Raw genomic sequence first — 12,817 nt, 5'->3', positions numbered from 1 at the left:
TATTAAATAGGTTTGCAGCCAGGTAGTCGGGCTATCTAACCCTGCCCCCCCACTGATTAGCAGTGGTCTATGTACACGGTACAGTGGTGGGCTTGGGTGAGGCTAATGCAGAGCTCAACATTCAGATAACCGCTATATCTGCAGCAGAAGAAATATGGATTTGATCAAGACTGCAGCAAGCAGCCCAGTAAGTGATACATTGCTGCAATCAGGATCTGAGCCTTATATTCATGCTGCTCTCAGATGAGGGTAGCAAACACCTGGTGACAGATTCTTTCTAACAGAGACTTCAGATTCCTTCAGGCATCATTTGTTTTCCACAATATGTGTGAGACGATATGTGTTACATTTGTCATCTGTGTGTAGTCCACATGCAATCAGTTTTTCGTTTACACAGCAGCTATTAAAGGGTTTGTCCGGTCTAAATTGATAAGTCTGCAGTCAGTGTGTGTAATAACTGTATCTCTGCAGACACTTCTCAGACTGACGGTTCCTTACAGCGAGGGGCAGCACTTGGAGTAGGATGTACTGACCCAGACAGGAGGAGTGGAATTACAAGGGTTATAAAGATGATATAACTGCGTTGAAAAGCTCATCACTCATCTTTAGTGCAGGGCCAGTACAAACATTTTTATCTCTTCAGAGTACCCCTTTAATACTAAAATAAGAAAAGTCAATGTTTCTGTGATTTCCAAGGACAATGCAATGAAAACCAGATAGACCAATGATATTAGTCACCTACCTGCCAGAGGTGTTCCCACGTCCATTGCAGAACCATTTTTTGCTTGTGTTGCAGTAGACCACACAAGCAGGATCATGAATGCCACAATAGCTGGATAAGAAAAGAAATGTACTAGATTGAAAACTTTCATTTGCTTTAGAGTTGCATTAACATTAAAGGTAATCTATCATGAGAAGTTTTCCTGACTGAACCTAAATGGTACCTGCCATATACGGTAATGTTTCAGAAAAAGGTGTGTGTTCTCCCCTTTGTAGGCCCCAATTCTAACCAATGAGGCTATGTGCACACGTTAAAGGGATGGTCCACTACTACTACCCCTTCTTGAACTAAATGTTTGGCCCAGACAGCAGTCTCCCATGAAGGTGCCATTATAGTGGTGTTGGGGCTCGCGTGCTGCAGCCCGGACTACCTCTTAGTGTCCAATCCATAGATAGGTGGGGAAGGTGACCCCAGCGCCTAATCAGCATTGGAGTCACTGTCCCCACCTACGCACAGATTGAACATGAAGAGGACGTCCAGGCTGCAGCGGATTTCACCTCCTCCTCATGTTCAATCCGTAAGTAGGCGGAGACCACGATACATAATTGGGCGCCGGGGTCATGTATCACAAAACGAGAGCCCCAGGGCGAGCAAGTGCAGACACCGTGGGACCGGCTCCAGCATGGAATGGGAGTAGAAGCAGGTTTTATTTTATTAGGGCCCAAACATTTAGTTAAAGAAAAGGTTGTGGATAGTGGACAACCCCTTTAAGTATTTGCAGCAGAAATTTCTGCATCTCTTGGAAGGAAAAACGTTGCATAAAATAGGTGCATTTTTGTTGCCAATTTTTACCCCACTCACTAGTATGGTGAAAAATGCAGCAAACACGCTGAAAGAATTGACATGCGGCAGATTTACATTTGCAAGTCACAAATAAGCAATGTCCGCCCAAGACTTTAGGTTTTTGTTCACTTTGCTGGCATTATGAAACTGCAACGTGTGCACGGACCCAGAGACAGGACAGCTCACTCTAGTTACTCCTTTACAAAAGGTCCACAGCTGTTTGTTTGTTTTTTCATGAAATGTACTTTCCTACTTTCTCTCATTTTCCAATGTATTTGAGAAGGATTTTTAGATTTTGGTCTCCTTTTACTTTGAGGCTTTCCTGGATGTCCTAGAAGAATGTGCATGGAACATACATAAAATGTGGTAACTGATTTGGGTTTATCCGTTAAGAAAAATAATAAAAAGCCTAAATAAAATACATGGAATCTAACTGGATCCATGAAACTGTAAAGGAATAGTTAGGCTATGTTCACACGTTCCTGATTTCCCTCTTTTTTTTCAGGACTAAAAACCGCAGCTCTTGGCAGAAAACGCAGGTCCTTTTTTTGGTGCGTTTTTGGTGCTTTTTTGGTGCGTTTTTTGATGCAGTTTTCTATGCAGAGAGTCTGTGTTTTCTAGGAAGTTTTTTAGGGTTAAAATGGCTGAAAATACCCTAACCCTACCCCTATTCTAACCTTAGTGAAAAAAAAAAAAAAAATTCTTAATTTTTTTTATTGTCCCTACCCATGGGGGGGGGGGGGGGAGGGGGGGTCATTTACTATTTTTTTTATTTTGATCACTGGGATAGGTTATATCTCAGTGATCAAAATGCACTTTGTAACGAATCTGCCGGCCGGCAGATTCGGCGGGCGCACTGCGCATGCGCCCGCCATTTTGCAAGATGGCGGCGCCCAGGGAGAAGACGGCCGGACGGACACCGGGAGGCCGGGTAAGTATAAGGGGGGGAGATGAGGGCACGGGGGGGGGGCGTCGGAGCATGGGGGGTGGGATTGGGGCACGGGGGGGCAGCCACACTGCAGCGGTTCTGCACCACAAACCGCAGAAAACCCGCAGATATTTTTTTCATCTGCGGGTTTTACTGCGGGTTTGACCTCACAATGGAGGTCTATGGGTGCAGAACCGCTGCAGTTCCGCAAAAAGAAGTGACATGGTACTTCTTTTTTACCGCGGCTATTCAGCGTGGCTTTTTTCGCGATTTTCCGCAATGTGGGCACAGCAGTTCCTGTTTTCCATAGGGTACATTGTAATGTACCCTGCATGGAAAACAGCTGCGGACCCGCAGCGGGAAAATCGCGGCGATTCCGCATGAAAAAAAGGATGGTGTGAACATGGCCTTAATGTTAACGGCAGAGACCTCAGAGAACTCAGTACACCTACCTGCAGGCATGCACCGGAAGATCCTTGGTGTAATAGGTGTCTTCTTCATCTTCCTCAAAGTTCAGCTCACCCAGCAACTGACTTGTTTTTCCCACCCCATCATCCACTGTGCCATTCTGTAGTATACCATCTGGGCCATTAACCTACAAGAAATGTGCACACATTAACAACTAAAAAGTCATCCTATAACTATGCATGTGCAATTCATTGCCGAATCCTTTTGGAACGCACCCATAATTCAGAATAGCAGCGCTTTTCCCCAAAAAGCTGTGTTGTACAGTACAAGTACAGAGGATGGGATTTATAGCAATCCCCTGCCCACTGTGCCTCTATTTACCGCTGTGTAGACTCACCCACGGTGCAGGTTAAAGAGCCGCCGCAGCATGTCAATTATCTACAGCGGAGACTCACCCATAGCCAGTCATTAGATGCGGCAAATCCGCATGTGTTCTGTGAATCATGCGCATTTATCTGTGCAATTAAAAAGCAGCGGAAATGCAAAGCACCCAAAACACTGCCATTTCCTAATCAGGGACACATTGCCTTAGATATTTCTCACCTGGACGTTACACAGACACCTGCTAGCCATCTGCAGAAGCCACATACTGCAAACCCTAGTCACACAGAGCATGCTAGAGCGCAGTTAGTGAGAATGGCGTAGTTAGCCCACTATAACGGTACAGTCACATCGGCTTTACAAACCCCGCACTGTGGAGGAGATTATTCATTTCCATCCACGCCCTGCAGGAAAAAGTCTGCCTAACAATTTTATAATGAAAAAGGAAAAAATTCTGCAGCATTTCCGCAAACAGATGCGATTTTTGTTCATTAAAGGGAATTGGTCAGCAGGATTTTATGCCATTTAATCTGATAGCAGCATAATATAGGGTAAGTGAGCCCAATTCCAACAATATATCACTTAGTTTATGGAGTGCAGCAGTTGTGTCCCACCCACACCACAGCTCTATGTATATGGACAGTGAGCAGAGTATCAGAGGAAGGGGTGCGGTCGCGGTGGCCAACCCACAGCACCGAGTTTCCTTATAGTTATTTGATATTAATTGGTGCATAATATTTTTAACTTATTGCAAAAATGGAAAATGACATTCTTCCCAATGAAATGTTTAGTCCCAAACGTTTCACAGGTAGTAATATGTAGCACAGGCAGCCCTTCAGCGTGTAACACAATTTTTCCAAAGTCCGAAAATGCCCTATATGTGGTTGGGGCAAACAGCAGATCTGAAGAGAGAGACTGCCATTTGGAGTGAAAATTTCACTGAATTGGGCACCTTGAGCTATTTGCCGTTAATAGAAACTATGCCCCTCCATGCAATTCATAAAGGGGTCTAGTAAGCATTTACAACTCTCAGGTGCTTCCTAGAAATGAGTGCACCATTTGCATCACATGTAATTTCAGAGGTCAATATTTTGTGCTCAGCTTGTGTCACTGTGAAAACAGATCTATTTTTAATTACCGTATTATGCACCTCCTGGTTTTAAAAACACCCTAATCTAAAGAACAAACCCATAGAAAAAGGTTTTCTGGGACTTTTTTTTTTTAATTTATTATATGTGCATTGTGAAGAATAGATATCACAGTTTAAGCAACTATTAACTTTGCCCTCGTTACCATGTAACTGGCAAGCCACGTTTCTCCTCTTTAGCATCAGAGATACTGATGCCAAAAGTGAACCATAAATTTGTGCGATTGATTTTAGACAAGAGATGCATCAGTTGCTGGGAAAAAAAAAAGAAGAAATCGTGATGGCAAATCGTCATGACGGGAATTTCTAAACTTAATGTTGCTAGAAGGTTATTTGTGCCAAATGTATCAGATTTACCTGGGGGGCATCTGCAGCCCTTTTCATTGGCCAGCTAATCGAATGAAGAGCCGAAACCACCACCAGGTAACAGGCGGAACTCACTCTCTGATGCAGCGGTTTCAGATCAAATGTTAAAACTGATAGAATGGAATGTGTGAATCAATTCGTATCAACTGGAGAAATACCGAAACACTTTAACAAGAGAGGTTTCTTCACCAGCCAACCCACTGGTAGAGTTAACCACCACTAAAACTTGTTAAAAAAAAAACAAAACACAAAACACACCCAGCTATGGAGGAGAGCTGGTGCTGGAACAGGTTTGCATGAGTATAGCAGGGTTTTCTTACACCAAAAATATTTTAAGAAACATCTGGCTGGTATAGAAAAATACATTGAAAAAAATACAAAGAAAACGGTTTTGTTTTTTGTTTTTTTAGGAGGCAGCAAGTCACTAAGACTTCGGCCGTGACACTTTGAATGTACAAATATTGTGCTACTAGATGGTGGCCCGATTCTAACGCATCGAGTATTCTAGAATATGCATGTCCACGTAGTATATTGCACAGAGCCACGTAGTATATTGCACAGAGCCACGTAGTATATTGCACAGAGCCACGTAGTATATTGCACAGAGCCACGTAGTATATTGCACAGAGCCACGTAGTATATTGCACAGAGCCACGTAGTATATTGCACAGAGCCACGTAGTATATTGCACAGAGCCACGTAGTATATTGCACAGAGCCACGTAGTATAGAGACTTAAAAAAAAAAAATAAACATATACTCACCTTCCGAAGGCCCATTGAAGTCCTGCTATACTCACCCTCCGCTGCCTTTCCCGCTCCTCGCGAGGCTCCCGGGACCGCTCCATTGCAAGCGGCAGCTTCCGGTCCCAGGGCTGGTATGAGCAGGACCTGTGATGACGTTGCAGTCACATGACCGTGACGTCACGGCAGGTCCTTGTCGCACCGGACCGGGGACCGGAAGCTGCTGCTTGCAATGGAGCGGTCCCGGGAGCGTCGCGAGGAGCGGGAAAGGCAACGGATGGCGAGTATAGCAGGTTTTTTTTTTTTTAATCATTTTTAACATGACATTTTTACTATTGATGCTGAATAGGCAGCATCAATAGTAAATAGTTGGGGACACACAGGGTTAATAGCAGCGGTAACGGAGTGCGGTACCCGCGGCCCGTTACCGCTGCCATTAACCCTGTGTGAGACGTGACTGCAGGGGATTATGGAGCGGGCGCCGGGCACTGACTGCAGGGCAGTAGGGGAGGGACTAATTGGACTGTGCCCGTCGCTGATTGATTGGTTGCGGCAGCCATGACAGGCAGCTGCCGAGACAAAACAGTCGGTGCATGTGTGTGTTGACTGTGCCAGGAAAGCTATGAGCCAGCTACAATGTGATACATTCTATCTATGATTTATGATCTATCTATGATTTCAGCTACAATGTGATACATTCTACAAAGTTGGGGAAAAAAGAACCATGAAAAGAACAGTTATTCACCTAGAGAAGATGTTATGTTCTATAGTCTAGAATCGATGAACAGAACCCCTGGAGTAAGATGCAACCAAACTAATGTGAGTGAATGTCCCGCTTAAGGAATGTGGTATATTTCTCAGCTGTGGCACGCCAGTGTAAGAAAAGGTACCCAAGTTTAGGTCACACTCGGACGCACCCTCACCCCACAAAGCTTGGTCTATTTTTCAAAAACTTGGTGGAGATGATTGGAAAACATGAAATGTCACTGCATTTTTGTGCAATTAGGAATTGTACAAAACTGAGCCACATTTTAAAACACCTTTATGCCAGAATTCTGCCAAAAACGGATGAATTAGGGCCACTGAGTGAAAACACAATGGGCCCGATTCATCAAAGACTTTGATAGGCTTCTGTTGTAATGTTACAAAATGCTTATGCAACCTGAAACTGTGCACTTCTTTATTTTGCCGTGTTTATGCCAATCCAGGGTAGTTTAGTCAAAGAATGCAAAGCATAGGCAGGACTGGAGATGCAAACTCATCCAAACGAATAAATTGCGCCACAGATGTACAGTACTTCAGTCACTGACTGGTGCGCATTTCTGGCAGAGGTAAACAAGTGGTAAGATGCACCTCATCCGTTTAGAAGCATGCCCCCTAAATGAATTAGGCACAACATACTCCGGTAGTCCCCTTATTAAGGCTGGCATGCACGTCTGTCTTAATAAATTGGACCATGACTATGATGCAGATATGCCCTTTTTGAATATCAATAGTTTATTAAAGGGAACCGGCTACACCTGCGCAGTTACAGATATCGGTGATCACAAGTATCTGCATATCTGTAGGTTAACAGTGTTATTTTACATGACAAGTTTCCTTTATCTAATGAAATATGAAAAAAATGAAATATAAGACACATCTGAAATGTGGCCACCAGACAAGTTAGTTATTAGCTTTGGTACTAGATTTGTTTTCCAAATCGGATAACTTAACCCCTTAACGACCGCCAATACGCCTTTTAGCGGCGATCGTTAAGGGTACTTAACCCCTTACTGCCATTGGACAGAATAGTACGTCCGATGGCAGTATTCCCCGCTTTGATGCGGGCTCCGGCGGTGAGCCCGCATCAAAGCTGGGACATGTCAGCTGTTCAAAGTAGCTGACATGTGCCAGAAATAGGCGCAGGTGGAATCGCAATCCACCTGCTCCTATTAACTAGTTAAATGCTGCCGTCAAAGTGACAGCAGCATTTAATAAGCGCTTCCCGCCATTCGGCCGGAAATGCGTGCACCGGTAACCCCGTCACATGATCAGGAGTCATCGTTGCATCGGCATGACAACCAGAAGTAGTATTAAAAAAAAAAAAAAAAAAAGGTTTTTAAAAATATGAAAAAAAAATATATATATAAAAGTTCAAATCATCCCCCTTTCACCGCAATCACAATAAAACACAAATAACAAACCTACACATATTTGGTATCACTGCGTTCAGAATTGCCCGACCCCCCCCCCCCCCAAAAAAAGGGGGGATTAACCTGATCGCTAAACTGCGTAGCGAAAAGGAAAGATCAAAACTCCTGAATATTTTTTTTTGGTTGCCGTGACATTGCATTAAAATGCAATAGTGGTCGATCAAAAGCTTGTATCTGCACCAAAATGATACTAAAAACTTCAGCTCGGCACGCAAAAAATAAACCCTCACCCGACCCCAGTTCACGAAAAATGGAGACGCTACGGGTATTGGAAAACTTCAGAATTTTTTTTTTTTTTTTTTTTTTAAGCAAAGTTTGGAATTTTTTTTCCACCACTTAGATAAAAAAAAGAACCTAGACATGTTTGGTGTCTATGAACTCGTAATGACCTAGAGAATCACAATGGCAGGTCAGTTTTAGCATTTAGTGAACCTAGCAAAAAAGCCAAACAAAAACCAAGTGTGGGATTGCACTTTTTTTTTGCAATTTCACAGACCTTGGAATTTTTTTCCTGTTTTCTAGTACACGAAATGGTAAAACCAAAGGTGATGTTCAAAAATACAACTCGTCCCGCAAAAAAACAAGCCCTCACATGGCCATATTGATGGAAAAATTAAATTATGGCTCTGGGAAGGAGGGGAGCGAAAAACAAAAACTGAAAAAGCGCTTTGGGGGTTAAACTACAGCGCCGTTAATTAACGGTGCTGTGGAAAAAGTATATAGCACCCCCCAGAGTCAAACTTTCTCCGAGATCACGGCTGCTATTAGAGACCCCAGAGAACATGATTCGGGTTAGTTTTTACCAACCCCCGGGTTGCGATCATAGTTATTAACCGTACAACTTTTCACGTGCTGCGCCAGTTCTTTGGAATGCACTACCCATGTTAATACAATTAATACCCACAGTTTTAAGCGTGCCCTAAAAACGCATTTGTTCAGACTGGCGTACCACCTCAACAACTAACCTAACTATCCCTGTGTGGCCCACTCAAAAGACTTAAACCATAATCAGGTTCCTCACATCTTGTTCTCATGCACTTCATGCAGTTAATAGCCCTCTGTGTCTGTACTGTTACATATTTAGGCTGATAACTGGTTCATGCAGCTTTACATGAACACCTGAGCCTTAGGGTCCGTCACACTATAACATTTCGATCGCTACGACGGTACGATTCGTGACGTTCCAGCGATATCGCTACGATATCGCTGTGTCTGACACGCAGCAGCGATCAGGGATCCTGCTGAGAATCGTACGTCGTAGCAGATCGTTTAGAACTTTCTTTCATCGCTGGATCTCCCGCTGTCATCGCTAGATCGGTGTGTGTGACACCGATCTAGCGATGCGATCCAGCGATGCGTTCGCTTGTAACCAGGGTAAACATCGGGTAACTAAGCGCAGGACCGCGCTTAGTTACCCGATGTTTACCCTGGTTACAAGCGTTAAACTAAAAAAAAACAAACAGCACATACTTACATTCTGGTGTCCGTCAAGTCCCTTGCCGTCTGCTTCCCGCACTGTGACTGCCGGCCGTAAAGTGAAAGCAGAGCACAGCGGCTGTGCTTTCACTTTACGGCCGGCAGTCACTGAGTGCGGGAAGCAGACTGCAAGGGACCTGACGGACACCAGAATGTAAGTATGTGCTGTTTTTTTTTTTTTTAATTTAACGCTTGTAACCAGGGTAAACATCGGGTAACTAAGCGCGGTCCTGCGCTTAGTTACCCGATGTTTACCCTGGTTACCCAGGGACCTCGGCATCGTTGGTCGCTGGAGAGCTGTCTGTGTGACAGCTCCCCAGCGACCACACTACGATTTACCTACGATCACGGCCAGGTCATATCGCTGGTCGTGATCGTAGGTAAATCGTATAGTGTGACGGTACCCTTACACTATGGCTGGTCCGAATAACTAAAGCAATTGTTACCATCCACCTCTCGTGTCTCCCCCTTTCCTCATAGTTTGTAAGCTTGCGAGCAGGGCCCTCACGCCTCCTGGTATCTTATCTTATTTTGGACTGTGACTATTGTTATGCTGTAATGTCTATTGTCTATACAAGTCCCCTCTATAATGTAAAGCACTGCGGAATATGTCGGCGCTATATAAAGTTATTATGTATTAGAGCGACCGCAAAAAAAAGCACGATTTGCCATTTACGGTAATTTCTCAGTCCTCCGATGCGATCGCACATCAGAGGTCAGAGAAATAGGATCCCCCGAACGCCCCTCGATACTTACTAGTGTCTCCCGGCTTCCCTGGGTCCTCCTGCTTTTCCCCACGGCCGCTGGCATCTTCTTCCGATAGGCACCCGGCAAAAATAGGAAGATTTTTCCTATTGGTTAATTTTGGTCACTGTGATAGGGTCTATCACAGTGATCAAAAAGAGAAAAAATTGTTTTTTTAAATAATAGTAAATAACCCACCCCCTTAGTTATGGAAAAATAATAAAATAAAGAAAATGTATTTATTTCCATTTTCTAGAGTTGTGCTAAAGAGAGTTGGCCTACAGTTAGGGTTGGGGCTAAAGTTAGGATTAGAGTTGGGATCAGGATTAGGTTTGTGGTTAGGCTTAGGGGTGTGTTGGTTTTAGAGTTGTGATTAGGGCTATGGTTAGGGTTGGGATTAAGGTTTGTTGGAGTTAGGGATGGAGTTAGAATTGGGGGTTTCCACTGTTTAGGTACATCGGGGGTCTTCAAACGTGACATGGCGCCACCACTGATTCAAGCCAATTTTGTGTTCAAAAAGTCAAATAGTGCTCCTTCCCTTCTGAGCTCTGCTGTGCGCCCAAACAGTGGTTTACCCCCACATATGGGGCATCAGCATACTCAGGACAAATTGGACAGCTTTTTGGGGTTCAATTTCTCCTGTTACCCTTGGGGGAAAAAGAGTGGGCTAAAAAAAATCATTTTTGTGGAAAAAAATAAATTTTTTATTTTCACGATTCTGCGTTCTAAACTTCTGTGAAGCACTTGGGCGTTCAAAGTGCTCACCACATATCTAGATAAGCTCCTTGTTAGTTTCCAAAATGGGGACACTTGTGTGGGGGGGGGGGGGGGGGAGGGGAATCTACTGTTTAGGCACATCAAGGGCTCTGCAAATGCAACATGAAGCCCACAGACCATTCCATCAAAGTCTGCATTTGTGTCATTCCACATCAAGTGATCCAAATACGATTTTTTTTTTTAACTCATGTCTTTAGATTTTTTTTATTTTTTTGTTTTTATGAAGTACAACTTTAGTTAATTACAAATTTAAAGTTTAGAATTTTTTTCTTCATCAGTTAATTTTTTACAGATTTCTAAAGCTTCAAAAAAGCGCGGATTTTGGCCTGGTATGGCTTTACATTTTTTATCATATCTCTGGCTAGAATTAAGATAAAGAGGTGGGAGAGGCATCATTTTTCTCAGAACTGTAGCGGCTTTCAAAATTTTGATGCGTAATTGTGAAAAAAAAGTATGTTTTAAAATTGTGAAAACATGCATGTGTGTTACTTGTGTTCTTGTTTATATTTGTACAGGGATTCAACTTGGGACCTGTCAAATTTTTTTTTTTTTTTTTTTTTTAAGCCTTGCATCATCTGATTTTATGTTTGTGCGAATTTCTTCCTTTTTTTCTTTTCAAATCACAACTTATTGAATTCAACATTTATATGCAACAATAAAGAAACAAAAAACAAATACCGAAGTGCCAGAATAAATACATCTTAATCATAACACAACTTGTTCAATGCATTCAGGTTGAAAATGCTGAGCAAGCCAAAAGAAAAAAGGTGATCATGTCCTCAAGTGTGATTTTCCAAATACAGTCTGATCCTAATTATATGCTAAAAACCAGATTAAAAGAACCAATATTTTTACCACCTATTTATACATGGAACAATGTTTTTTCTATTATATCACTAAACATGTCATTTCTGAAGTGTTTAAGAAGAATAGTACAGTAGTTAAATCCTCGTTCTATAAAATATGAACTAATCAAACAATAGTAGGTTTTTACACTGGCCTATCATCAATGTGTCCCTTCTAGAGGGTGAAATGTCATCTTGTCCATAAGGGCTTACTAGCAGTGGCCGTTTCCTTTTGTGTCAGAGTATGTGCGGCCGGTCATGGTGCTCGGCTCCACATGAGTTATATCTGATTTTTGTAACTTTTAGGCCATGTTCACACCATCCTTTTTTTCATGCGGAATTGCCGCGATTTTCCCGCTGCGGGTCCGCAGCTGTTTTCCATGCAGGGTACATTACATTGTACCCTATGGAAAACAGGAACTGCTGTGCCCACAATGCGGAAAATCAAAAAAAAAAACCGCGCTGAATAGCTGCGGGAAAAAAGAAGTACCATGTCACTTCTTTTTTCGGAGCCGCAGCGGTTCTGCACCCATTGATCTCCATTGTGAGGTCAAACCCACAGTAAAACCCGCAGATGAAAAAAATATCTGCGGGTTTTACTGCGGTTTGTGGTGCCGAACCGCTGCAGCAGGAAGTGCGGGTAAGCGGGCGGAAGTGCGTGGGCGGAGTGTGGCTGCCCCCCCGTGCTCCGATCCCGCCCCCCCGTGCTCCAATCCCACCGCCCCATGCTCCGATGCCCCACCCCAGTGCTCCGATGCCCCCCCCGTGCCCTAATCTCCCCCCCTTATACTTACCCGGCGTCCCGGTGTCCGTCCGGCCGTCTTCTCCCTGGGCGCCGCCATCTTGCAAAATGGCGGGCGCATGCGCAGTGCGCCCGCCGAATCTGCCGGCCGGCAGATTCGTTCCAAAGTGCATTTTGATCACTGAGATATAACCTATCCCAGTGATCAAAATAAAAAAAATAGTAAATGACACCCCCTCCCCCCCCCTTGTCACCCCCATAGGTAGGGACAATAAAAAAAAATTAAGAATTTTTTTTTTTTTTCCACTAAGGTTAGAATAGGGTTAGGGGTAGGGTTAGGGGTAGGGTTAGGGGTAGGGTTAGGGGTAGGGTATTTTCAGCCATTTTAACTGCATAGAAAACTGCATAAAAAAAAGGATCAAAAAAAGGATCAAAAAAAGGATAAAAAAAAGGATTAAAAAAAAGGACCTGCGTTTTCTGCCAAGAGCTGCAGTTTTTTAAA

General features: G+C 43.5%; 1 protein-coding gene across 2 annotated transcripts in view; it reads right to left on the bottom strand.

The window, feature by feature from the left end:
* UPF1 (UPF1 RNA helicase and ATPase) overlaps positions 1 to 12,817 on the bottom strand; it is a 143,018-nt gene that overhangs the window by 97,306 nt on the left and 32,895 nt on the right. For both annotated transcript variants that reach the window (XM_069740264.1, XM_069740272.1), the window contains exons 2-3: positions 2,945 to 3,087; positions 743 to 832 (exon numbers count right to left, since the gene is read on the bottom strand). In XM_069740264.1, coding sequence (XP_069596365.1) covers positions 743 to 832; positions 2,945 to 3,087 — 233 coding nt within the window. The remainder of the gene's footprint in view (positions 1 to 742; positions 833 to 2,944; positions 3,088 to 12,817) is intronic.

The sequence above is a fragment of the Ranitomeya imitator genome, chromosome 1, assembly GCF_032444005.1.
Source record: "Ranitomeya imitator isolate aRanImi1 chromosome 1, aRanImi1.pri, whole genome shotgun sequence".
Taxonomy (NCBI): domain Eukaryota; kingdom Metazoa; phylum Chordata; class Amphibia; order Anura; family Dendrobatidae; genus Ranitomeya; species Ranitomeya imitator.
The sequence above is the reverse complement of the archived record's forward strand: the minus strand, read 5'-3'. Positions and strand labels throughout refer to the sequence as shown.